The 20,160-nt window shown below is 40.7% G+C and overlaps 3 protein-coding genes across 6 annotated transcripts; 2 read left to right on the top strand and 1 right to left on the bottom strand.

Annotated features, from left to right (window-relative positions):
- Window positions 1-102: 102 nt before the first annotated feature.
- Window positions 103-9,256, bottom strand: LOC139609284 (myosin light chain kinase, smooth muscle-like). Of its 3 annotated transcripts, XM_071463634.1 has the most exons (18): window positions 9,054-9,256; window positions 8,381-8,550; window positions 7,304-7,450; window positions 6,980-7,132; window positions 6,792-6,851; window positions 6,278-6,322; window positions 5,992-6,122; window positions 5,738-5,894; window positions 5,077-5,388; window positions 4,849-4,945; window positions 4,465-4,668; window positions 3,914-4,131; window positions 2,976-3,099; window positions 2,249-2,401; window positions 1,781-1,910; window positions 1,524-1,605; window positions 1,186-1,326; window positions 103-715 (listed from the first exon to the last, which is right to left on the bottom strand). In XM_071463634.1, the coding sequence occupies exons 2-18, from the start codon at window positions 8,547-8,549 to the stop codon at window positions 510-512; spliced, it is 2,529 nt and encodes an 842-aa protein (XP_071319735.1). In that variant the 5' UTR covers window position 8,550; window positions 9,054-9,256; the 3' UTR covers window positions 103-509. The 3 variants fall into 3 exon arrangements, with proteins under 3 accessions (XP_071319735.1, XP_071319734.1, XP_071319736.1); XM_071463633.1 differs by lacking the exon at window positions 9,054-9,256 and having other exon boundaries at window positions 8,381-8,815; XM_071463635.1 differs by lacking the exon at window positions 9,054-9,256 and having other exon boundaries at window positions 371-715; window positions 6,792-6,845; window positions 8,381-8,674.
- A 3,757-nt stretch (window positions 9,257-13,013) lies between these two features.
- Window positions 13,014-16,258, top strand: LOC139608266 (CD63 antigen-like). Its single transcript, XM_071461810.1, has 7 exons — window positions 13,014-13,070; window positions 13,852-14,040; window positions 14,220-14,294; window positions 14,440-14,544; window positions 15,263-15,400; window positions 15,487-15,570; window positions 15,960-16,258. The coding sequence occupies exons 1-7, from the start codon at window positions 13,014-13,016 to the stop codon at window positions 16,029-16,031; spliced, it is 720 nt and encodes a 239-aa protein (XP_071317911.1). The 3' UTR covers window positions 16,032-16,258.
- A 656-nt stretch (window positions 16,259-16,914) lies between these two features.
- On the top strand, window positions 16,915-20,146 carry pus3 (pseudouridylate synthase 3). 2 transcript variants are annotated; one of them, XM_071462819.1, is made up of 7 exons: window positions 16,915-17,054; window positions 17,387-17,807; window positions 17,974-18,251; window positions 18,337-18,520; window positions 18,756-18,865; window positions 19,052-19,224; window positions 19,673-20,085. In XM_071462819.1, the coding sequence occupies exons 2-7, from the start codon at window positions 17,388-17,390 to the stop codon at window positions 19,942-19,944; spliced, it is 1,437 nt and encodes a 478-aa protein (XP_071318920.1). In that variant the 5' UTR covers window positions 16,915-17,054; window position 17,387; the 3' UTR covers window positions 19,945-20,085. The 2 variants fall into 2 exon arrangements, with proteins under 2 accessions (XP_071318920.1, XP_071318921.1); XM_071462820.1 differs by having other exon boundaries at window positions 16,951-17,054; window positions 17,384-17,807; window positions 19,673-20,146.
- Window positions 20,147-20,160: the final 14 nt, after the last annotated feature.

Here is a 20,160-nt window from a genome sequence, read left to right as displayed (position 1 = left end):
AAGTAGAATGGTAGTCTTCATTTTTAGTTTGGATCTATAAGAAAATAAAAATAAAAAATTTGCCTTTCAATAATTATTTTAAAAAAATCATTTTCAAACAAGTAGTTCTTAATTTTTATTTTAATGCCTTTAAATCATTTACATTTGAACAATATTTAAATGTGCAAAATATACAATTTTCATGTGACTCGCGGTGTGAATGGTGCTGAGCTCAGCCACAGGGGCATGATGTCGCCTTATTACAGTAAAACAAAACCTGTGTGCTGGTAGATGAACATTTTAAACACACGTTAAAGAAAACTGACTTTAGTGTGCTGGTAACTGGTGACATGTGAAACAAAGGACTCTGTGTAAGTTTCCAAATTTTTATCCCCTTGATGGTTGTGAACCCTTTTGCCTTGAAACTGCATGAATACTGCCATTTCTGTGGCAGTGGCAAACATCCATCCATGTATTGACATGTCAAGACTCTCCCTCCGAACAAAGGAAGTCTGAGATGCATCCCCTGGTCACGTCTCTACTTTCAGTTTGGCAGAGCACATTGCTTCCCCCAGCTTATTGCTTGCCCTGCACACATAAACTCCAGCGTCAGAAGGCTTCAAATTAGACAGAACCAGTGAGCAGAGCCCGTCTTCATGTTGCTCCACTGTCGCTCTGCTCGACTCAGACACTGGCTTCTCGTTGTGAAGCCACCTCACCTCTGGCTGCGGGTAACCTGAGAATGGGACAATGAGATGTTACCACAGAATCAAGAACATAAAATAGGACGCTGGACATTGAATAATCACATATACCAACATAAAGATGGTAGCTGGTACAAACTAAACGTCCAATAGTCTCGAAGCCTATTGAGTTTATTTATAGTAAAGGACAAATGGCTTTCACTGCGTCTCTGTAGAACTGGTTAGAGCAGTAGAGCCAGGTGATACTTACCTATGCGTTCATACCTACATAACGTCTCTTAAGTACATAAAGCGATTTGATTCATTGGTAGTTGGTAAAAAAATATTCATCATAGCAGCTTTGAGTTTGGCCAGTTTAGGTCTCATTCTACTGCAATCAAAGCATTTCAGACGGCATTGTTTTTCGTTCTGTTGTTTGTTTTGTTTGTTTTTTTTTTTCCTGTCCTTGTAGAATGTGTCAGGGCATCATTTAATGAAGTGCATCACAGCTCTGTCACTCTACCATTGACAAAGCATCTCAGCTGAGCAGTAGCTCCTTTGGGAAGGGTGGTGTCCTTCAGGGCCTGCTGGAAGCAAGGTTCACTCTGAAGCTGCTCATCCAGCGACTGGATGGCCTCCTCTGCCTCTTGGCTCCAGCCTGGCTCTGGATGAGAGGGAGGATGATGATGATTATGATGATGATGAATAAAACAGAATCAAGGCTTTACTGATCACAAATGGGTAAACTTGAAGTGACAATCTGAAACTGTGAGTCATCTGCCATATGTGTGTAGCTGTAGGACGTAGGAGGGCATTGTGTGCGTACGTGTGTGCGCATGTGCGTCTATTTATCTGTCTTACCCTCTGAGGAGCTGCCAGGAGAGTCTGGCCTGTTGGAGAGGTTAGCCATCCGCTGTAGGGCCAAAACAGCCTTGCCAGTTTTCTAGAAGTTTAAAGGACAAATAGCACTGGATGACAAACTACATTCATATCCAAGCTTCGGGCCTATGTAGCGCGATGGATTTAAAAGGTCATCATAGAGAAACTCAGATAAGAAAATTGTACATCTGTCCAATGCTGGGCTAAAACCATTGTAGTCATTTTTTTGATCGTGTTACCTTCCACTTGCGCTTGGCCAGAAAGCGTCTCATCTTCTCCTTCTTGAGGGACTTGGTGGGTCTGCGGTTCAGAGGGGTGAAAGAGGCCATCCAGGGGTGGGCAAGGGCCTCCGTGCATGACAACCTGCATCTACAGTGCAAGTGGACGGAAGGAGAAGGCTGTTAAATGCTACCAGCAGTTTCCTGAGCTCAGCGTCTTGAAGCTGTGGATTATCTGCTACATAAATAAGACCCTGACTCATATTCAGACCTTGCTAAATAGTCTGGTACCGTGTACATTTTCTGCAAATGGTCGGAAATGTCAACTGTAGACAACCACAGCACTTTCATCTCCTTTCCTTCCTCTTGTTCCTCTCTAATTCTATACTTTAGTACTTTAATCCAAGAAGTTTCTGAGCACCATTTGTTCGCAGCAAGACAGGTAAACACTGCTAGAGTTTCCATATGTTTTAAAGAAAAGACACCAACCTCCGGTCTTTCTTCAGAAGAGAGCTGATAAAGTCTTTAGCTTGATCAGAGATGTCCTCAAAACTTTCCTGGTCAAACTCGTAGCAGGCAGCAGTCACAAGACTAAAAGTCTCAGCATCATTGTTCCCCTGGAAGGGAGACTCTCCACTGAGCCTTGGACACAAAACAATCAATCATATACATGGGATGAAATGAGTCCTCAGGTAAGCTCTGTGTTTCAGGACAGAGAGGTAATCCTCATCTTTACTGTCTGTACTCACCCCCTCTACCTGGGGTGGTAAATGCAATGTTTTGAATCAAATATTCTCTTTATGTGAGGCTACTGCTGAGTTTGGGTAGATGTCATGTTGTTACTGGGGCCAGGGTCTGTGGGAATGCCAAGACGTCACCAGGAGATGGCAGCAAATCTGCATTTGTAGAGTTATTTAAGAAGAGTTGAGTAGATTTTTAATTTTCACCTCATTACAAGTGTATCAATTTAGGAATTCAAATCAGTAATATTTCCCTGTTACTTTTACCTAGTTTGATATAACTTTGTTTTGGTTGACATATTGAGGCAAAAGGTTGAATAAAGTACAAAGAGATAACAGATGTGCATTCAAACAGATATCTCTATCCTACATTTTGTCAAGATATGAAATCACAAAATATCCCCCCTTCCATTTATTCCTTTTGAACAGATTACTAAGGCTCAAGTTGTAGCCACTACAGCCATTGTTTAACTTACAAGATGAAGCAGATGACACCAATGCTCCACATGTCTGTCTCCAGGCCCACGGGCTCATAGTTGATCACCTCAGGGGCCACAAACTCAGGCGTACCATGCATCACCATCAGCGGTTTGCCATCCTCTGAAGAACAATGCAAGAGGAAGAAGCACACTCAGATATTCAAAATGTCTCCCGAAATTTTTTGTATGTGCTTGTTTGTCCTATTTACAGATGGCCCTTGTCAGCTCTAAATAGACCACCCAGTCTGCAGCTGCTGCGTGTGGAGTCACCACATTTTCTGCCTAAACTGGCTTCACATGTTTTGCCGCATTTATTGAATTGGGGCAATAGTGATCTAGTTGCCTGTTTAAGGAGTTGTCTGATGCACTGGGCACTTGCAGACATCTAGGAATTCAGAGAACACTCCTTGATGTTATCTTTGGTTATTTCTGGCATGTATTAACAACAAGTGATCCTGCGTTGACTGAATATATTTGTATCAACTGAAGTTGATGTGATGTGCGTTGCAAAGAAGAATCTATATATAGTTATATAAAACATAGAAGTTTTTCATTCGTCAAGCTGGATGCATAAGGCAGCACAAAGCTGATGGCCACAGTTTTGTCTGCAAAAAAAACAAAAAAACAAAACAAAACAAAAAAAAAAAAAACGACTTGACAGCTCTTGTTTGTATTGAAACTGGCCTTATAAGGATCTTTGGCTTTTTCCTGTGTTGGATCCTTTACTAGAATATACATGTCGCTCATTAGAATACACACATCATGATTTATTTACTGTCCCTTGTGAGCAATTTCAAATGTTTAGAAAATTAAGAAATAACTAGATCTTCTGTTTTCCAAAGAGCTGGCAACTCATATCTTAATTTTGCTTCATATTTGCCATGTAAGGACATGAAATCCCAGTCAGACTGTTACAGCAAATCCATCAAACTCACCCAGTTTACTAGCCAAGCCAAAGTCAATGATCTTGATTTGTGTGCCTGTGGTGTCCACGCAGACGATGTTCTCTGGCTTGAGGTCAAGGTGGACGATGTTCTGCTTGTGAACGTACTGCATTCCCTCCAGGATCTGCTGCATGTAACGGGCACTGGTGGGCTCCGTGTGCTCAAAGTTCTCATCCACGATGCGTTCAAAGAGCTCTCCACCTGCGATACTGGGCAGAGGGATAACACCATTCAGACTCATGTCAAAAATAACCTTCAACTAATATACTTCCGGTACTCTTGTGTTATCAGTATCCAAAACTGTATCTATGAAATTTTATAAATTGAAAATATCTTTGTCACTTTTACTGCCACTAATTGTTTCTAGTAACCACCTAAAAAAAAAAAACACACACACACACACACACACACACACACACACACACACTTGTACCTCCATGTAACATTAGTAATGATGTGAAACCATTGTTCCCCCACACTACCTGCTTTGCCTTTAGTAAAAAACCCAGATCAACGTCATGTTTGTCCTCCCAGCTACTTACTACTCCATGACCATGACCATCTCTGAGCGTGTGTCGTAGGCAGCCAGACACTGGACCAGTTTTGGGTGGTGGAGACAGTTCATCAGTTCAATTTCCTTGTGGGCTGCCACCTTTTCCTTGGAGGTCCGGGCTCGGTAGAACTTCCCCGCGCATTCCTGGCCTGTCTCTTTATGGGTCAACCGGAACACCTGGCCAAACTTCCCTCTACATTTGTTTTTTTTTTTTTTTTTTTTTTTTTTTAAATCCAAAGCAAATTGGGGCATTACAGCTTCACATAAGGGTTTGACTACCTAATGACAATTTACATGATCTGAAACTTATCCATCTCTAAGTTTAAAGTTTAAATATGTTTTTTTTTCCCCGATACAAAAGATCCAAACTTACACTCCCAGCTTTTCATGGACATCGTAGTGGTCCTTGACCTTGTGTTTGGTGTCAATGGCCACTGTGACATACGACTCAGGCTCTTCCTTCCTTTCCTCTTGAGACACAAAATAAAAAAAGATGACAAATCAACACATTTCTCATCACAAAATTTAATCTAAAGAATGATATCACATTCTGTCTCCAGTCCTCATTTCAAATATTTTACAAATCCAACACATCACTCACTGGCCGTCGCCATCTTGACACAGTCAGACTCCTGGCTCGGCTCACTGACTCCTGCTGAGTTGTAGGCTCTGACGCGGAAGCGGTACTGCCCCAGAGGCTCCAGGCCTGAGCGCACGTGGTAGGATGTGTTCTTACAACGACTTGATATTTCGCTCCAGCTCCCAGGCTTGCCCGGGCCCTCTTTTTTGACCTCCACAATGTAACCCAACACGGCTGTGCCTCCGTCGTAGCTGGGACCAGTCCAGGACAGGACCAGGGACTGAGTGGACAGCTTGGAGACAACAGGTGGGGATGCAGGTGGATCAGGTCGGTCTGAGGAGAAATTCAACAACAAAATGCTTAATTGGCACAAGACAACAGGTTTAGCTGAGACAGCAATTGTTTTTTGGTTTTTTTTTTCTGCAATTTATTATTTATTAGCTTTTGTAGTAGTTAATATCCAAAACATGCATGATTTAAAATGTTTATATCATTGTTTCTCTTCGTTTGTTTTCTTTTAGTGATTTTTCTCAGATACTTTTACATCTGTGCAACAAGATATATCGATAAGCCATGTACCTGAGCATACATTTAGGGAACAACAAATACTTGTGTTGCATCATATCAATCACTGAGACACTCGACTGGAAGTAGAGAACTATAGACAAAAGTTGAGTCGCACCTATAACACTGAGGGAGACCGTGTGCTGGGCAGAGCCTTTTCGGTTTCGTACTATGACAGTGTAGGAGCCTGTGTCGTCTGCACAGGCCTCAGAGATCTCCACACTGCTCTGGGTCTTACTGCTCCTGACAGACATCCTTGGCCTGCCCACCACCACCTGATCACAAAGATAAATGGAAGAGAAGAGGGTTTTAAAGCCAGAATAGGAACAAATTGATCAACACTAACAACCACTGGGGCTGTAACGTTCTTACTTTGTCTCTGTTGTAAATCCAGCAGCAGGCCACAGGGGTAGAGCAGCTCCTGAACTCGCAGTGTAGCCGGGCCTGCTGTCCTACCCGAGCCTCCACCTGCTCAGGTGGGCTCAGAAACTCCACAGGAGGTCCTGAGGAGAGGCAGAGCATATTTACAATATTTACAAGAGTTTATCTTGAGAAAAGAGCTTGTAATTAAAAAAAAAAAAAATCAATAAAACACACCAAAGTGCAGTCAACTTTGACTTAGCTCAGTAGCTAACCTGATGCTTTGTCCTCTACTCACCTTCACTGGTGGAGACTTTTGCTTGAAGGTTGATTTCTCTGATATCTGTGGAGATTGAAGAGGTAAGTTGACTTACAGGTGTGTGTTATGATAAGGGGGGGGGGGGGTTTTAGAGGTATCTAACCAATCACGTGTGAGCAGTCATGTTTGGTTGCAGTGGCAAACACTGCAATCAACAGATTGCCAATGTGCTGCACTTTTGAATGGGCAGGTGGTCACCATAAGCAACACGGTTTGTGTGGGTAGACTGCAGCAGAAATGAGTGATGTATCAAAACTAAATTTTATTAACTAAATAAAACACGTCATTCATATTTTTACATGTCACTATGCGTCTTTGTTGCTGCTTCCCTGCCCTGTATTAGCAGCATATTTACTGTTAATTTGCATTATTTCTGTAGAAGTATTCAAAGCATCAAAAGTAAGAACAAAAGCAGAGAGAAGGGAGAGTTTATGGGTGTGTAACAATCCATTTTTTTTTTTTTTAGAAAGCTCAACAAAAGTTATTAATCTACCTTTGTCCTTTTTGTCCCTGTGTTGCCTTTGTGTTCTGGGGATTTCCTTTGGTGCTGTTCCTTTGCAAACAGAGTGAAACAGGTTTACTGTACACATATCAATTCAATGTGGTCCATTAAAGGGCAAGTTATACCGTACATGATGTTTTTGAGGAATTTCTAACGAGGCACATTGCTCTCTGCTTTACCTGTGACGTGTAACACTGCACTGCTCGACTGTTTTCCAGCAGTATTCTCAGCTGTGCAGGTGTATGTCCCAGCATTTTCACGTGAACACCTAATCAGATCCAGAGCGGCAACGCCATATTTGAAGGAAGTATTACTTGAATGCACCTTCTCACCTAAGCGACAAGATAACAGTGGACAAACACATATTTTCACATTAGTTGATCGCTGTTAAAATACTTCAACATGTAGGATATTGTGGTTTGAACCCTGCATACCCCGACAGATTGTAGCATCATTTCCCTGCTTACAATTTCATTTTCAAGGTATGATAATCAATCACTTACCATTGTGTAGCCAGGAAACACCCACAGGCCGACTTCCCGTGATAACACCTTGAAAAGTAGCATCACTTCCTTCGCAGACTGTACAGTCCTGGAGCAGCTGTTTGAAGTGAGGCGGTGTCGGGGCATGGACTTGTGTCTGTCTGGCAACTTGACAGAAATTAAAAGACAAAGACAATGGATTTTGTTTTCAGATTTGCTTCACTGGATTGCAAACTGTATACACCGGTATTTCCTCTGCCGCTGACCAATCGGCATTGCTGATCAACCTTTGAATTCTGTTACGCAAAATGTATTTTTAGGGGCTTTTTCACCATAGACATTATGTAACTGATCAAACTGTAGACTGATGTTGATGTGCGCTGGTCGTCTGTTTTGCCTCAAGGCAGATCAGTATTACATTTCAGGTCATCAGTTGCCTGTGGGTAGATAGTTGTAAGTGCAAGTGAGGGGAATTTGCCTTGGTGTTTCCCACCAGATGTGTGTTTGCACATCTGTATTTTGGTGTTGGAATGTCCATCCAGATGAGCAATGGGTGACCACCAGAGAATGGTGGAATGTCATTAGTGTGTTTGTGTATGTGTACATTTGAGGAAACGAGGGGGAGGCAAGTTGCGTGTCTCTCCTATACGCTCAGAGTGCAATTGCCTAAGGACAACTCTGACCATTACACTATCACAACTACAAAAACAGCACATTTCATAATAATATTGTCATTTATAAAGCTGCACTCTTGGTTATAATTTTGACAAGTAGTGAAGTAGCCTCGGGGGAGCTAACCTCATCATTCCTATGCAATCTAACAGATTCCAGTATTCCTGTTTTTTCCTGATAGGCCTTTGCAATGGCCTCACGCGAAGGGTTCAAGTTAAACAAGCTCAAATTAAAACATGAAGAGCCTGCGGGGGCTGTAGTCAGTTGGGGCTCTGGATAGAGTGTAACTGTGGCAAATGTCATGAATACTTTCCAGTTATATTGCAAAAGTAAACAATGCCCCCAGTTCATTAACATCAAGAATTGAAACTGTGGCATTAAAAAATAGTTGAGTTTGTCTGTCAGTCAACTTATCCAAGTGTTTACCTGTTGCAGCTGAAACTCCCAGTTTGTTGTTTCCCACTGGCATCATGTTAGTGGTGTCCAGTCCATTCTCTTTTTCTTTCTTCCCTACACATGGAGCTCGGGCTTGAGGCTTGAGGGCAAACCGGAAAGTGGACACAAAGGTCTTTGGCTTCTTACCATCTTTGTCCATCCTTGAGTAGAAATGAAAAGTAGACAAAGGTTTTATTTCACCCAGTCAGACTTTCTCTTCTTCTCTTGGCTGTAGTCTGTAAGAACGTATATACTGGTTTTCCTCAGTTTGGCATGAAGCCGTGGTTTGTTTTACTCAGTATAGGAGTATAGTGTGAAGCTGATGTGTTGCATTCTTGCCCCGTCTCTCTTCACACATCTGAGATGCTAACAGGAGGAGCCTCTGCTTTCAGACTGCCTCTGAAATCAGAACCCACCCTCTACCCCACAGTTCACGGGAAACAGCCGGTTTTATCAGAAGGCCAATTAAAAACACACATGTCCTGCCCCCACTGTCCCTGTGGACTGAAAACAGAGGGAGACACACAGACACACATGTGATAGAAAACAAAAGAGATACTGACTGTGAGTAGGAAATGTGTGGGAGACAGAAAACAGTCATGCTGAAGAGAGCAATGGGTAGTGATGAAAGACACACCAGGGAAGTATAAAAAGCATCTTTTACCTGAAACCACTCTTCAGAAAGACACTTTATCTCGTCCCTTCCTCTTTCCCGCTGTCACCTTCTTTTTGGCATTTTATTTTATTCCCTGTAAACACTCGTCAAACTGCAGGTTGAGCAACACTGCCAGAGTCACCGCAGGAATCAAGGAGAGCCAGTCGGGCAGCTTTGTATCAGTGCTGTCTCTGCTGTGCGACAGACAACATGTAGAAAGATCAGTGAAGTGGCTGTTTAAAACTGTAGATTTCCGGGGTAGAGTTTCTTTGAATGAAAGTGGAGGAGTGGGATCATGTGACCACAAACAGTAAGCTCCACTGGTAAACAAGACACCTTTATGTCTGTTGATATGGAAATGGATATAGCTGCTGGTTGGGCGTGTCCCCAGGGTGTGCTTTCATTTACCTTTTGTTGAATGATTGTTAGCTACAGAGTTTCCTCTAAAGCCCTAACAACTAGCTGATAGGTGCTTTCTTCTCCCCTTTTACTATTCTGTAAAGCAGTTTCAATCAAGGTCTACCATAGCTTCACAGACTTGATTTTCATTTTACAGTATGTGTGCATCTTACATATGTGACTAAAAGATGTTGTCTGTGGAAATTTTGCTGATTGTTGCTCTTTTTTGTTTTTATCTTAGTTCGGTAAATACAAGGATTTCAGGATTTCACTACTATACTATTACTGTATTATATTGTATTTCTTTGTTAGTTAGTCAATATGCCATTTAGATACTAGATACTTTGCAGACTTATATGGAACTGTAAACATATATTGATATGTATGGTTTTGGTATAAATCAAAATTAATATTAGATGACCGATACATTTATCACTGATTAGTTTTAGAGACAAACACGAAATGCCTCTGGCGTTGTGGTTTTAAATGGACACATTTCACTCAGCAGTGGTCAGTGGAAGAATGAAAGGAAACCATTACAGGGACTGGTATGTATGTGTAAGTAGTACCATATGGTGGGAGGCACGTAATTTACTTTAGTCTACAAACATGCCCCCTGGTCCTAAAAGCATGTTGACTGATGGGCCCGACATCAACGAAAGATTAACTGTTTACTGACAGAAAGACTCACTCTACCCACGTCTAAGCTCTCCGATACAAAGAAACATCACAAGTGTACCCAAACACACACACGCACAAACATTTTCATTTTTTTTTCTCAATGAAAACAGTTTACATCGTTGTGGTTCAATGAATAAATAAAAGCATGGCATTAGCATAGTTACTACAGGAAGAGTGAAGCTGAGAAAAAGGGTATAAAGTTAAAGCTCTTTGCTAAATTGTGCAACAAGTATACGAGTTGTAAAACCTTAATTTTACACCTTTTTCAAAAATTGTAATACTTTAGATATGTGCTCCATGTTCGACAAGGTAACAGGGAAAATACAGTGACCTATTTAAAACAAAATGTGTTCTTGTTTATTCAGCTTCCTTGTCCATTTGGACTAGTTTAATAAGGTGATTTATAATTTTTATATATTTGGATAAAATATTTTTAAAGTAACCGCGTGAATTTGGCTGTAGACAGAGGCTACACATATGTCCGTTACTGCTAGCGTAAACGAATGATTTCACTTTGATACTTAACTTATTTATGTGGTATAATAGATTTAAGTATTTATTATTATTCATGATTATTTTCACATTTTTCACATTGAATTTAAAATTTCACTTACAGGTAACATAGAAGTGGGTAGATTAGCTTAAGCTAGACTATCTCACCAGCTATCTTATGATGGGGTGCGGTTACTGAAGTTCCCTCTGTTTTGTAGTTGTTGCAAATGTATTTATTTTTTTAAATTTATTTATTTTATTTATATATTTTTTTTGTGCATTCTTATGGCAAATTTTGGTCTTAACTCAATTTTGCCCAAATATGTAATTACTGTGTTTTGGATTTGACTGCTCCTGCTCTTCAACCAATTATTTATCAGTTTTGGAATTATAAAAATAATAAATGAAAGGATGGATGGACGAAAGGAAGCACATAACATCCCCCAGTGGAAAATGTGAACTGATCACTGAGGTTCAACTTTGGCACATTCTTTGGAAACAGCCATATAAGGTAAAAAAAAAAAAAAAAAAAAGACACCACAGAACAGGGTTTAGTGCATTCAGTGGTACCTTTTTGCCCTATATGGATCTTTCCAACATAGAATATTGTTATTGTTGTACAAAGAGCTTTCATCTTAATAGTCCAATAGCACAGCCTCACAGCCCCACCTCTTTCCTAGAAAATTATCCTTATCAGACGGAAATCGTTCAACGATTTGAACAAGTATTATGGAATTCAAAACAGGAAAAGCAAAGAGAGGGAAGGACAATGTCCTCTCTCTGTGACATAACATCCCAACTATGGTAATGATTTTACTTCCGGTTCCCATGTAGTCACTTCAAAGACATTCTCTGTGTTAAGTATTTTAATTCCTGTTCCCACAAACTATTTCAAACAAATACTGACTTCATCACTCCATCACTCCACGAAATTGAAATGAAGGCAGGACAAATATTAGTGAAGCATTCCCATACTATGCTTCGAAAGTGATTGTACAGTTTAAAAAATATCAAATGGGGCCCTCCTGTGGTTGTGCACCTCGCACTGCAGTTATGATAAAAATCTGTCAACCAGAATTGATGACCATACAGAAGATGGTGAAATCAAGACCAGTGACATCCACTGAAGTCCTCAAATAAACCTCTGAAATAACAAAATAGGTTGCATTAAGACACAGCTGCAGTAGTCTTAAATATGCTCCTTTATCTCCTCAGCCTGAATTTCTTTGCAGGCAAATAAGAACAGGCAGATAAGGCGTCATAGAGAGAGAGTCAGTGATGAGCAGATGAGAGACAAACCCACACACTTGTCCTGCAACAGATGAACTACTCGGCAAACAGACAACCCTCCCTGTGTCCTTATATTTACAACCTTTTGGGGGAAACTGTGTGACTCAGCCCACAAATGATACTGTTTTGTCATCATCTTAAAGACCCTGCTGTGATTCAGTAGTTCATCAGGACAAGAGTAAAGAACAGAAGATGATGGCTGAAATCAGAAAGCAGCATGGCCCCTCACAGCCTGATGGACTCTGGCTTGAGCTCTGAGAGAGCAGAAAATGCGGAGAAAAGAAACACAGGAGATGGAGGCAGAAAAAGGACACGAATCAAAAGATATGTGCTCAGGCAGTGTGTCACAAGCATCCTCGCGGCTGCTCACCCTGAGGTTACTGTGGTGGAGACTATTGTGCTGCAGCCAGAGGCCTCGGCCCTTTTCCAGCTTGTGGACTCAGATCAGGTTTCCTGCAGCTGCTTCAGATCCGTACGTTGGTGGAGAAGCTCTGGGGAAGAGCTCGATCCTAAAAGGACGGAAGAAGCTCCGACGCAGGTTCAAGTAGTCAGATGGCTACAAGTATACACAAGCACACTTAAATAAAATGCAGGTCTCCCTCTCTATATATATAAATATACATGTTTGGGGTTTTCAAAATAATTGCATACAGTAGAGGAAAAGTATAGAACAACAATTATCAAACACATGCACATCTCCCATGAAGCTACAGGATTCATGCAAACTACTGCTAGTGAATGAATGTCAGAATCAGTAATTTTTAGTAATAGTAATTTTTCAATATTCACGTTATAGTTCTACAGAATAAAGAGGTTACTACTTGATGTTTACATTATCATATTTCATGGTGCTTTTTGCACTTCAGTGATGCTACCATTCAAATAGTTTAACAGGGACATGATGTTTTTGTAAGATAATCTGTTATCAGGCTACCTGTTCATTTTCATAAGTTCATGTGACACACTGTATTACGTCTAGGTGCTCCGCCTCATCTGTTCACACTTACATTAAGGGCAGTTTGCAGCTGTTTCTCAGGACAAATTTTCAGTTTAATAGAGCATACATTTCTCTAAAAAGAATTGGACTGTCTGCATCAAGCCCTAAAAATGTGCTCGATATGCAGCATTAAATGCTGTTTCATTTTCTTCAATATGCTCTTCTTGGTAAGTAATGTGAGTAATTTGATTTACAGTATGAATGAATTGCTGTTAATGGGGATGACTGATAGCAAATTATTAGACAAAATCTATATCACTGGCATGACAATGCGTGGTTGTCTGATCACTGCTTTGAAGACGTACGGAAAGTCTGCTGTAACTGTAATCCTTCACACTGTCACTGTAAGAGAAGAAATGAAAGAAGGGGCAGGGGAATGAAAGTCATTTAGAACATACTTTGAGAGAGAATTCATTTTTCTTTCCAGTCGTATCAAACATATTCATAGTAGATGGTCTCAGAGGTCTCAGTGGTTGGCCAGAGTAAAGGGAGCAGTCACAAATATGAAAGATAATCAGTCTGACTCTCGGCCAAATGAACCAGCAAAGGGTGCTGGGTGGGCCTTTGCATGTGCAAAAAGAAAGTGAATAATTGGAGTCCCAATTATTAACTAGTGTGAGTAAAAAAGGTAACACTTGCCAGCACAGAATGACTAAACCAGGCTACTTCTTAATTGTCATTTTAGAGAAACTATTTTAGAAACTTTTGAGAAAAATTAAAACTGTGACTGGTATTTTGACAGTTCAGAAGGTTAAAATAAATATTCATCCATCCACACTTGCTTTACATAAATTTCATACAAAGTATCTGAGAGATGCAACTAGGTGACTCAGTCCCGTAACGCAGCAGATCGACAGTAGACTGCCATTAAATCACCAGCAGAACTGTGTCCACTGGGTTTAATATTGTGCTATAAATTAATATTCAGTTGTTAAATTTGTCTTTCAGGCATCTGGCGTTGCCCTCATCACTATCGGAGTGCTACAGTACTCGACTTACTTACAGATAGGCACTTTTGCAGGGAGCAGCCTATCTAAAATCGCCATAGTCCTCATCGCAGTGGGTGTCACCATAGCCCTCGTCTCCCTCTTGGGCCACGTTGGGGCATTCATTGATAGTTTCTCTATGGTGGCTTCTGTAAGTAACATAATCCTCCATAATGGGTTTGAGATTAGCTCCTCATAGATCTTATTAAGAATATGTCTGTGGGACATGGTCGGCTCTGACTTTAACATGACACATCGGAAGATTGTTGTTTAGTGAGATGGGACACGGCTGACCTTTCACACTGCTCGCTCTGTTTCTCCATGAACTAGTTCATCTGCATCCTGACAGTGATCATCATTCTGGAGGTACTCACAGGCGCTGCCTTTTACATATTCCGCAGCAGGGTGAGACACTGAAAAAATTACTTGAGACTGAGATCAATGAATTAATCAATAGTGTTTCTTAGAGAATAAAGAGGTGACAAGCCTTAAACTAAAGCAAAGTTCTAGTGCTGATCATGGTCACATTTTAATCACATTTTCTCTGTAGACTGCCCTCCTGGAGATGAATAGTGGTATCAATAGCAAAGCAAGGGCGGTGATCTCTGACTACAGCCTGGAGAACAGACACGCCATCGACAGACTTCAGGAAAAGGTGATACACAGAGCTTCATGTTTTGGTCTTTGTGCTCGATAGACTTGATAGAAGGTGTAGCACTGATCGTATACCCTCCCCCACCACCCCCACCCCTCCACCCCTTCCAGGGGAACATGAGCAAGTGGCTGAATCGCTGCCATGTAGCTGTGCAATATCCACAATGCTTAATTATATTGACGTTGTTTATACACATATTTTATTTTATCTATAATATATTTGTATATTTTTATGATTTTTATTCCTTATTGTTTTTAAAAGCCCTCGTTGCTGCTAAGAGGAGGATTGCTGCTAAATGTAATTTCATTGTGTGTTTTTATGCAATGAAAATAAAGTATCTATCAATACAAGGCCAATTAAACCAATAGAGGACCCTGAAGCAAAAAAGGTGTGGGCCCCTAATAAGCCCCTGTTTCTTCCACTTTTTGTGCACTGTATATATATATTTGTTGTTGATAATTATGGAATTTGAACATAATTACAATATAAACTGAAATATCAAAGTCATCGAAAATATAAGTTATATTTTAATCCCTCTACAAAATGAGGTAATCATTTGACTATGGCCATAAGGTTGCTATCCAAATAAAAAATACTTTTGAGCCCCTCCACAGTACTCCTAGAACTTGTCAATTTCATCAGTGGAGCAGGAATAGACAGGTCCACAAATACATCAGTGACTTGTTTCAGACCTCATGTATTGTGCACCATGTCGCAGTTTAGCTGCTGTGGTGCAGACGCCCACACTGACTGGTCCACGAGCGTGGGCTGGGAAAACCACCAAGCCGTGCCGGATTCCTGCTGCGTGGTGAAGAGTGAGGGTTGTGGACAAGACAAGGACCAAGTACACAAAAAGGTCCGCTGAGGAAACTCATTTCAAGTTCACAGTCATTTCATTTCATTCATTTCTGAGAAAATGACGCAGAGTGTGCTCCTCCTCAGGGTTGTATCTGGGCTATCAAGCTCTTTCTGTTGAAAAACCTGTTGTGGGTCGGTGCTGTCTGCATTGCTCTTGGAGTCATAGAGGTAAACTGTTTGTTGTTGTTTGTACACCTTTTAATACAATACTTGTCGTATATGAGAGTGTCTGATAGAACAGAAATGCCATAAACGTATCTGTAGAAAAACAAAAATCACATGTATTTCCTTGCATGATTTACTAATTAATTAAAATAAATAATATTATATGCAAATTCCAACAATCTGAGAAGACTTTCATATAAACAACAGTTATGCAGACATTTGAGAAGAAAGTAAGGAGAGGATGACAGGAATGATAATAAAGTCCGTCTCAGCCTGTTTGCCCCGGGTAGTGAAATCCATTAATTAGAATTTAGTGAGAGAGAAATGAACTAGTTTGACCCACCTGTAAGGTCAGTTGCTGCCAGTAACTTACAACCTTTTTCCTGTTACAGTTTTTTGGAGTGATACTCGGGGTGTACTTGTGTCTGGATATAAAACTAAAAAACTATGAAAACCTTGACTGATGCGCCGTCAAGCCCACAGCTGTCTTCCCTAAATCAGTGACAGTTTTAATTTGGTTTTGTTTGTTTGTTAGTTTGTTTATTTTGCTGTTGTGTTGTTGTTTGTTTTGTTTAGTTTATAATCTATTTTATTTGCTTTTGCTTTGTTTATGACAATAATTTTACTGTTAATTTTAATGTTATCCTAGTAAAAATTAAAGCTTACTGTTATATGTACAATAAAGGTGTGATATATGGTGGTAAGGTGTTTGTGTGGTTCAATCTACATGTTGTAGAGTTGGTTTTACACAAGACCAAAGAACTTTTGAAAAGGTTTTCGTTTGCAAATAACTATCTGTAACTCACAAATCTCTTTGCGTCGCTTGGTGCCCTCACAGGAGAGCTCTACATGTAAATGCTTGCTCTGCTTAATACAATACGAATTTCTGATATGCTTAAAGGTTTGTTAAGGTTATTGACACCTTGGCTCTTACATTGTGAATGCAATCTGAGAGGCAAAAAATAATAATAAATGGCAGCATCATGAAGTAAAATGACACACAGTGTATTCCTACCCACCAGCCTTCAAGTCTTCCTAAGAACAAACAATGGGGAATTCAATTAGCAGAGGATGAGACTCTTCTGTGCTGCTATTTCTAGGTTAAGATTTCAGCCATAGCATATTTTTTTCTTTCTCAGACCTAAGGCCTGAATATTTTATAAGATAGCATAATAGTTAAGATAAAAAAAATATATATATATATATATATATATAAAATGTGTCTTATATTAAAATTGTTTTTTTGTTTTTTTTTTTTACACACTGGACAATGTTCTAAACATGTCCATTAGAGAAAGCTAATCACTTTACGCTAGGCAAAAGTAAACTACATTTCCCGGAAACCCTCTACAGGAAGTGTGTCCGCTTTCAAAATTGGTCCGACTTTAACAAACCAGTAGCAGGAAAAGTAGCATGTGTGCGGCAGGAGCCTCGGAGAGTGACTGGAAAGCAGAGGTTCGTCAGCAACACTGAAAGTGATATTACAGGTAAACACTCGGTTTCATTGCATGTTATCTAGAACCGACAGCCAATATCTAACTTACCATACGAGCTGTCGGGCTGGGTTTAACGTTATCGTTTAGCTATTCAAAGTACAGCGGGCTATAAGCTGACCAGGGACTAACTCAGCTACCTGTCTGAATGAAGCCCAACTGTCCAACAACAGCAGATATTATACTGCACAACTTGCTTAAACGCTGCAGGAAAAGAAGACTAATAAAGTATTTAATGAAGTGAGTGGATGTGTAATGTCATTCAGTAATTATATGTAGAAAGATCTAAGTCGTCCTCTGTAAATTGTCTTTTATTTATCAAGCAGCATGTCAGAGGCAGTAATCCAGCGAATAAAGGAGCTGGAGGCCGAGCTGGAGAAGCTCAAGTCCCAGCTGAGGGAAAGCAGTGGAGATGGAGAGGACATGGAGCTCACATCCAGTCCTCCCACGAATGGAAACCCAGGCTGTAAACCCGATGGTAACACCATCAGCAGCAGGAGAAAGGGTAGGAAGGCAAACAAGGAACGTCCTTTTGACTTCTCTGCCCACCCTCGGCGCCATGTGGCTCTGCGGCTGGCGTACCTGGGCTGGGCCTACCAGGGCTTTGCAGTACAGGAGAACACAGACAACACTGTGGAGGCCAGACTCTTTGAGGCTTTGCTGAAGACTCGGCTGATCCAGGACCGACAGAGCTCCAACTATCACCGGTGTGGTCGCACCGATAAAGGAGTCAGTGCCTTTTCCCAAGTGAGTTCAATGAGATGAAGATTGTGTTTCATCAATTTTAGTCCATTAATGAGGAATATCGCATGCAGTCTATTATGAAGGATACAGTCCAATATACAGGTAACGTCTTGCTTGAGTGTATAGTTTTTGTCGTGCAGTATGAAGTAAATGTGTCTCTTCTCCACAGGTCATTACTATTGATTTGCGGTCCACACAGTTTTGTGGAGGACTTGGCGTCACACTCCCTGAAAATGTTGATTTAAGTACTAAGAATAAAGCTGCCGTCTCTGAGGTTCCGTATGTGAAGATGCTGAACAGAGTCCTGCCCCAGGACATCAGGATCTTGGACTGGGCACCAGTAGCAGAAGGTTTCAGTGCACGCTTTGACTGTCAGTCCCGCACATACCGGTACTACTTCCCCCGAGGATCTTTGGATGTGGCATTGATGGCAGATGCTGCAAAAAGGTGGGTGAAGACACAAAATCATAAGCACTGATGTCCCCCTCTGAAGTCACAGTTCTGACTCGAAGCCTCTCTTGGCACCCAACAGATACGAAGGCACTCATGACTTTCGCAACCTGTGCAAAATGGATGTGGGCAACGGAGTCCTGCAGTTTGAGAGGACCATCTTGTCAGCATCAGTCAAGCCTGTGCAGCCAAAGCAAACCTCCAGCACTGACCAATATGAGCTTTTCATTTTTGAGATCAAAGGATTAGCCTTCCTTTACCACCAGGTATCAAGTTGCATGTTTATTACAGCTCCGGTCAGCAATAAATAATGTTCTTTTTAAGCCAATGTATTTGTATAGATCAGGCCTTTTTTTGTTATAAAACTATTTTATTGCAAAGTTTCAGCAACACTGTTCAGATGTTTGCAATTCAGATAAACTGTCTTGTGGAGCTAATTTCTTTCAAATTCTGAATACTTTGATTAGTGACCTTTGCAGTCTCTGTTGTGTTGCACCACAGGTACGATGCATGATGGCAGTGCTTCTCCTGATAGGGCAGAAACTGGAAGCCCCAGAGATTATTAATCAGCTCCTGGATGTTCAGAATAACCCTAGGAAGCCCCAATACAGGTGAATTGACTGCTGTTGAAGAGTTTGTTGTTATTGTATTGCCTATTTTTTCCCTAGTTTTTATACTGCCACTAGTAGTCCTACACAAATTTGAATGAAAAATCTTCTGTGTAAACTGAATCCGTAGTAATAACAATAATACATGTCAGTATGAATATTTCTAAAACATTTTCCTTTTTCCACCAGCATGGCAGTAGACTACCCTCTGGTGCTGTATGACTGCCGCTTTGAAGGTTTGAGCTGGAAACAGGAGACTGAAGAGGTGAACCACGTCCTGTCGGCGCTGCAGCAACACTGGACTCAGAGTGCAGTCAAGACCCACGTCCTGCATGGGATGATCAAAGATTTGGAGGCCACAGGTGAGAGGTTCATTTAGAGAATTAAGACGTTAACAGCTTCGACTTTATGAACTTAACCACTGAATTTCATTATAAACTGGATTACAGTAACAGGAATTTTTAAGTAGACCTCTGTGGGTGTAAAATTTCAAATCTAGAGTTAGCTTGTATTGAAAAACTATGTTCACAATTCACCATTCTCATTTATTTTGTAGCATCATGATGGCATTTCCAGATAGATTCTCAAATTCATCTTTTCATGCATTTTAAGCATGTAAAATAGGTATGATAGTGATAGCATGAGCATGGCCAGGAATTTTGGAGAGACCACTGCTGACTAGAGCTGCAGTAACTAGTTATTGATAATAAGTAATTCACAAAATGAATAACCAACTATGTATTTTGATAATCAATTTATAGTTTTAGTGATTTTTCTACTAAAAATACCAAACATTTGCTGGTTCCACAGGTGGCGTGTCCTCTAACCATTGCTGGCTAATAGAAGGCAGCAGGCAGAAAAACTACCGACCGCTTCTGGAGCGTCCGTGCTGTGAGAGCCTGGAGTCCAGGATAGACCATTTCGTTAAAAGAGGCAGACTGGAGCGGGAGGAAGGGGAGAACGGGGGTGAAATGGTCCACAGAGGAAAAAGGTCCAAACATTCCCACACTTCCTCCAGTCTGCCTCTTTCTTCAGAGATGCCATCATCAAAGCAAATTACAGATCAGAAAGCGCAGGATTAAAATCACAAAGTCCATTCTGCCAGAGAATGTATTTGCCAAAGTTTATTTTGTTCTAATTCATTCATGCGAAAAGATTGTAAATACATTTTGCTTGAGGACACAAAACAATGGATTTACTTTTTAATTTCATAAAAGAGTGTATTTCCATTTTCTGTCATGCAAATATTTCTTTTGTTTTAAAATAAACCCGTTTTGCAGAACACAACTGTGCTCAGT

This window comes from Trachinotus anak, unplaced genomic scaffold (genome assembly GCF_046630095.1).
Source record: "Trachinotus anak isolate AG129_WGS33_773 ecotype Australia unplaced genomic scaffold, CSIRO_AGI_Tana_v1 ptg000025l, whole genome shotgun sequence".
Taxonomy (NCBI): Eukaryota; Metazoa; Chordata; class Actinopteri; order Carangiformes; family Carangidae; genus Trachinotus; species Trachinotus anak.
The sequence above is the reverse complement of the archived record's forward strand: the minus strand, read 5'-3'. Positions and strand labels throughout refer to the sequence as shown.

What these genes read in the sequence shown, in the direction of transcription:
- LOC139609284 (XM_071463634.1), bottom strand. Translation starts at nt 8,549, where the DNA reads ATGGACAAAGATGGTAAGAAGCCAAAGACCTTTGTGTCCACTTTCCGG. An exon ending in CTTCTGAAGAAAGACCGGAG is followed by an intron (nt 1,911 to 2,248) that starts GTTGGTGTCTTT and finishes CTTGCACTGTAG; the next exon opens with ATGCAGGTTGTCATGCACGG. An exon ending in GCTGAGATGCTTTGTCAATG is followed by an intron (nt 716 to 1,185) that starts GTAGAGTGACAG and finishes TCCCATTCTCAG; the next exon opens with GTTACCCGCAGCCAGAGGTG.
- LOC139608266 (XM_071461810.1), top strand. Translation starts at nt 13,014, where the DNA reads ATGTGCTCGATATGCAGCATTAAATGCTGTTTCATTTTCTTCAATATG. An exon ending in AGGACCAAGTACACAAAAAG is followed by an intron (nt 15,401 to 15,486) that starts GTCCGCTGAGGA and finishes GCTCCTCCTCAG; the next exon opens with GGTTGTATCTGGGCTATCAA. An exon ending in TTGCTCTTGGAGTCATAGAG is followed by an intron (nt 15,571 to 15,959) that starts GTAAACTGTTTG and finishes TTCCTGTTACAG; the next exon opens with TTTTTTGGAGTGATACTCGG.
- pus3 (XM_071462820.1), top strand. Translation starts at nt 17,388, where the DNA reads ATGTCAGAGGCAGTAATCCAGCGAATAAAGGAGCTGGAGGCCGAGCTG. An exon ending in GAGTCAGTGCCTTTTCCCAA is followed by an intron (nt 17,808 to 17,973) that starts GTGAGTTCAATG and finishes TCTTCTCCACAG; the next exon opens with GTCATTACTATTGATTTGCG. An exon ending in TAGCCTTCCTTTACCACCAG is followed by an intron (nt 18,521 to 18,755) that starts GTATCAAGTTGC and finishes GTTGCACCACAG; the next exon opens with GTACGATGCATGATGGCAGT.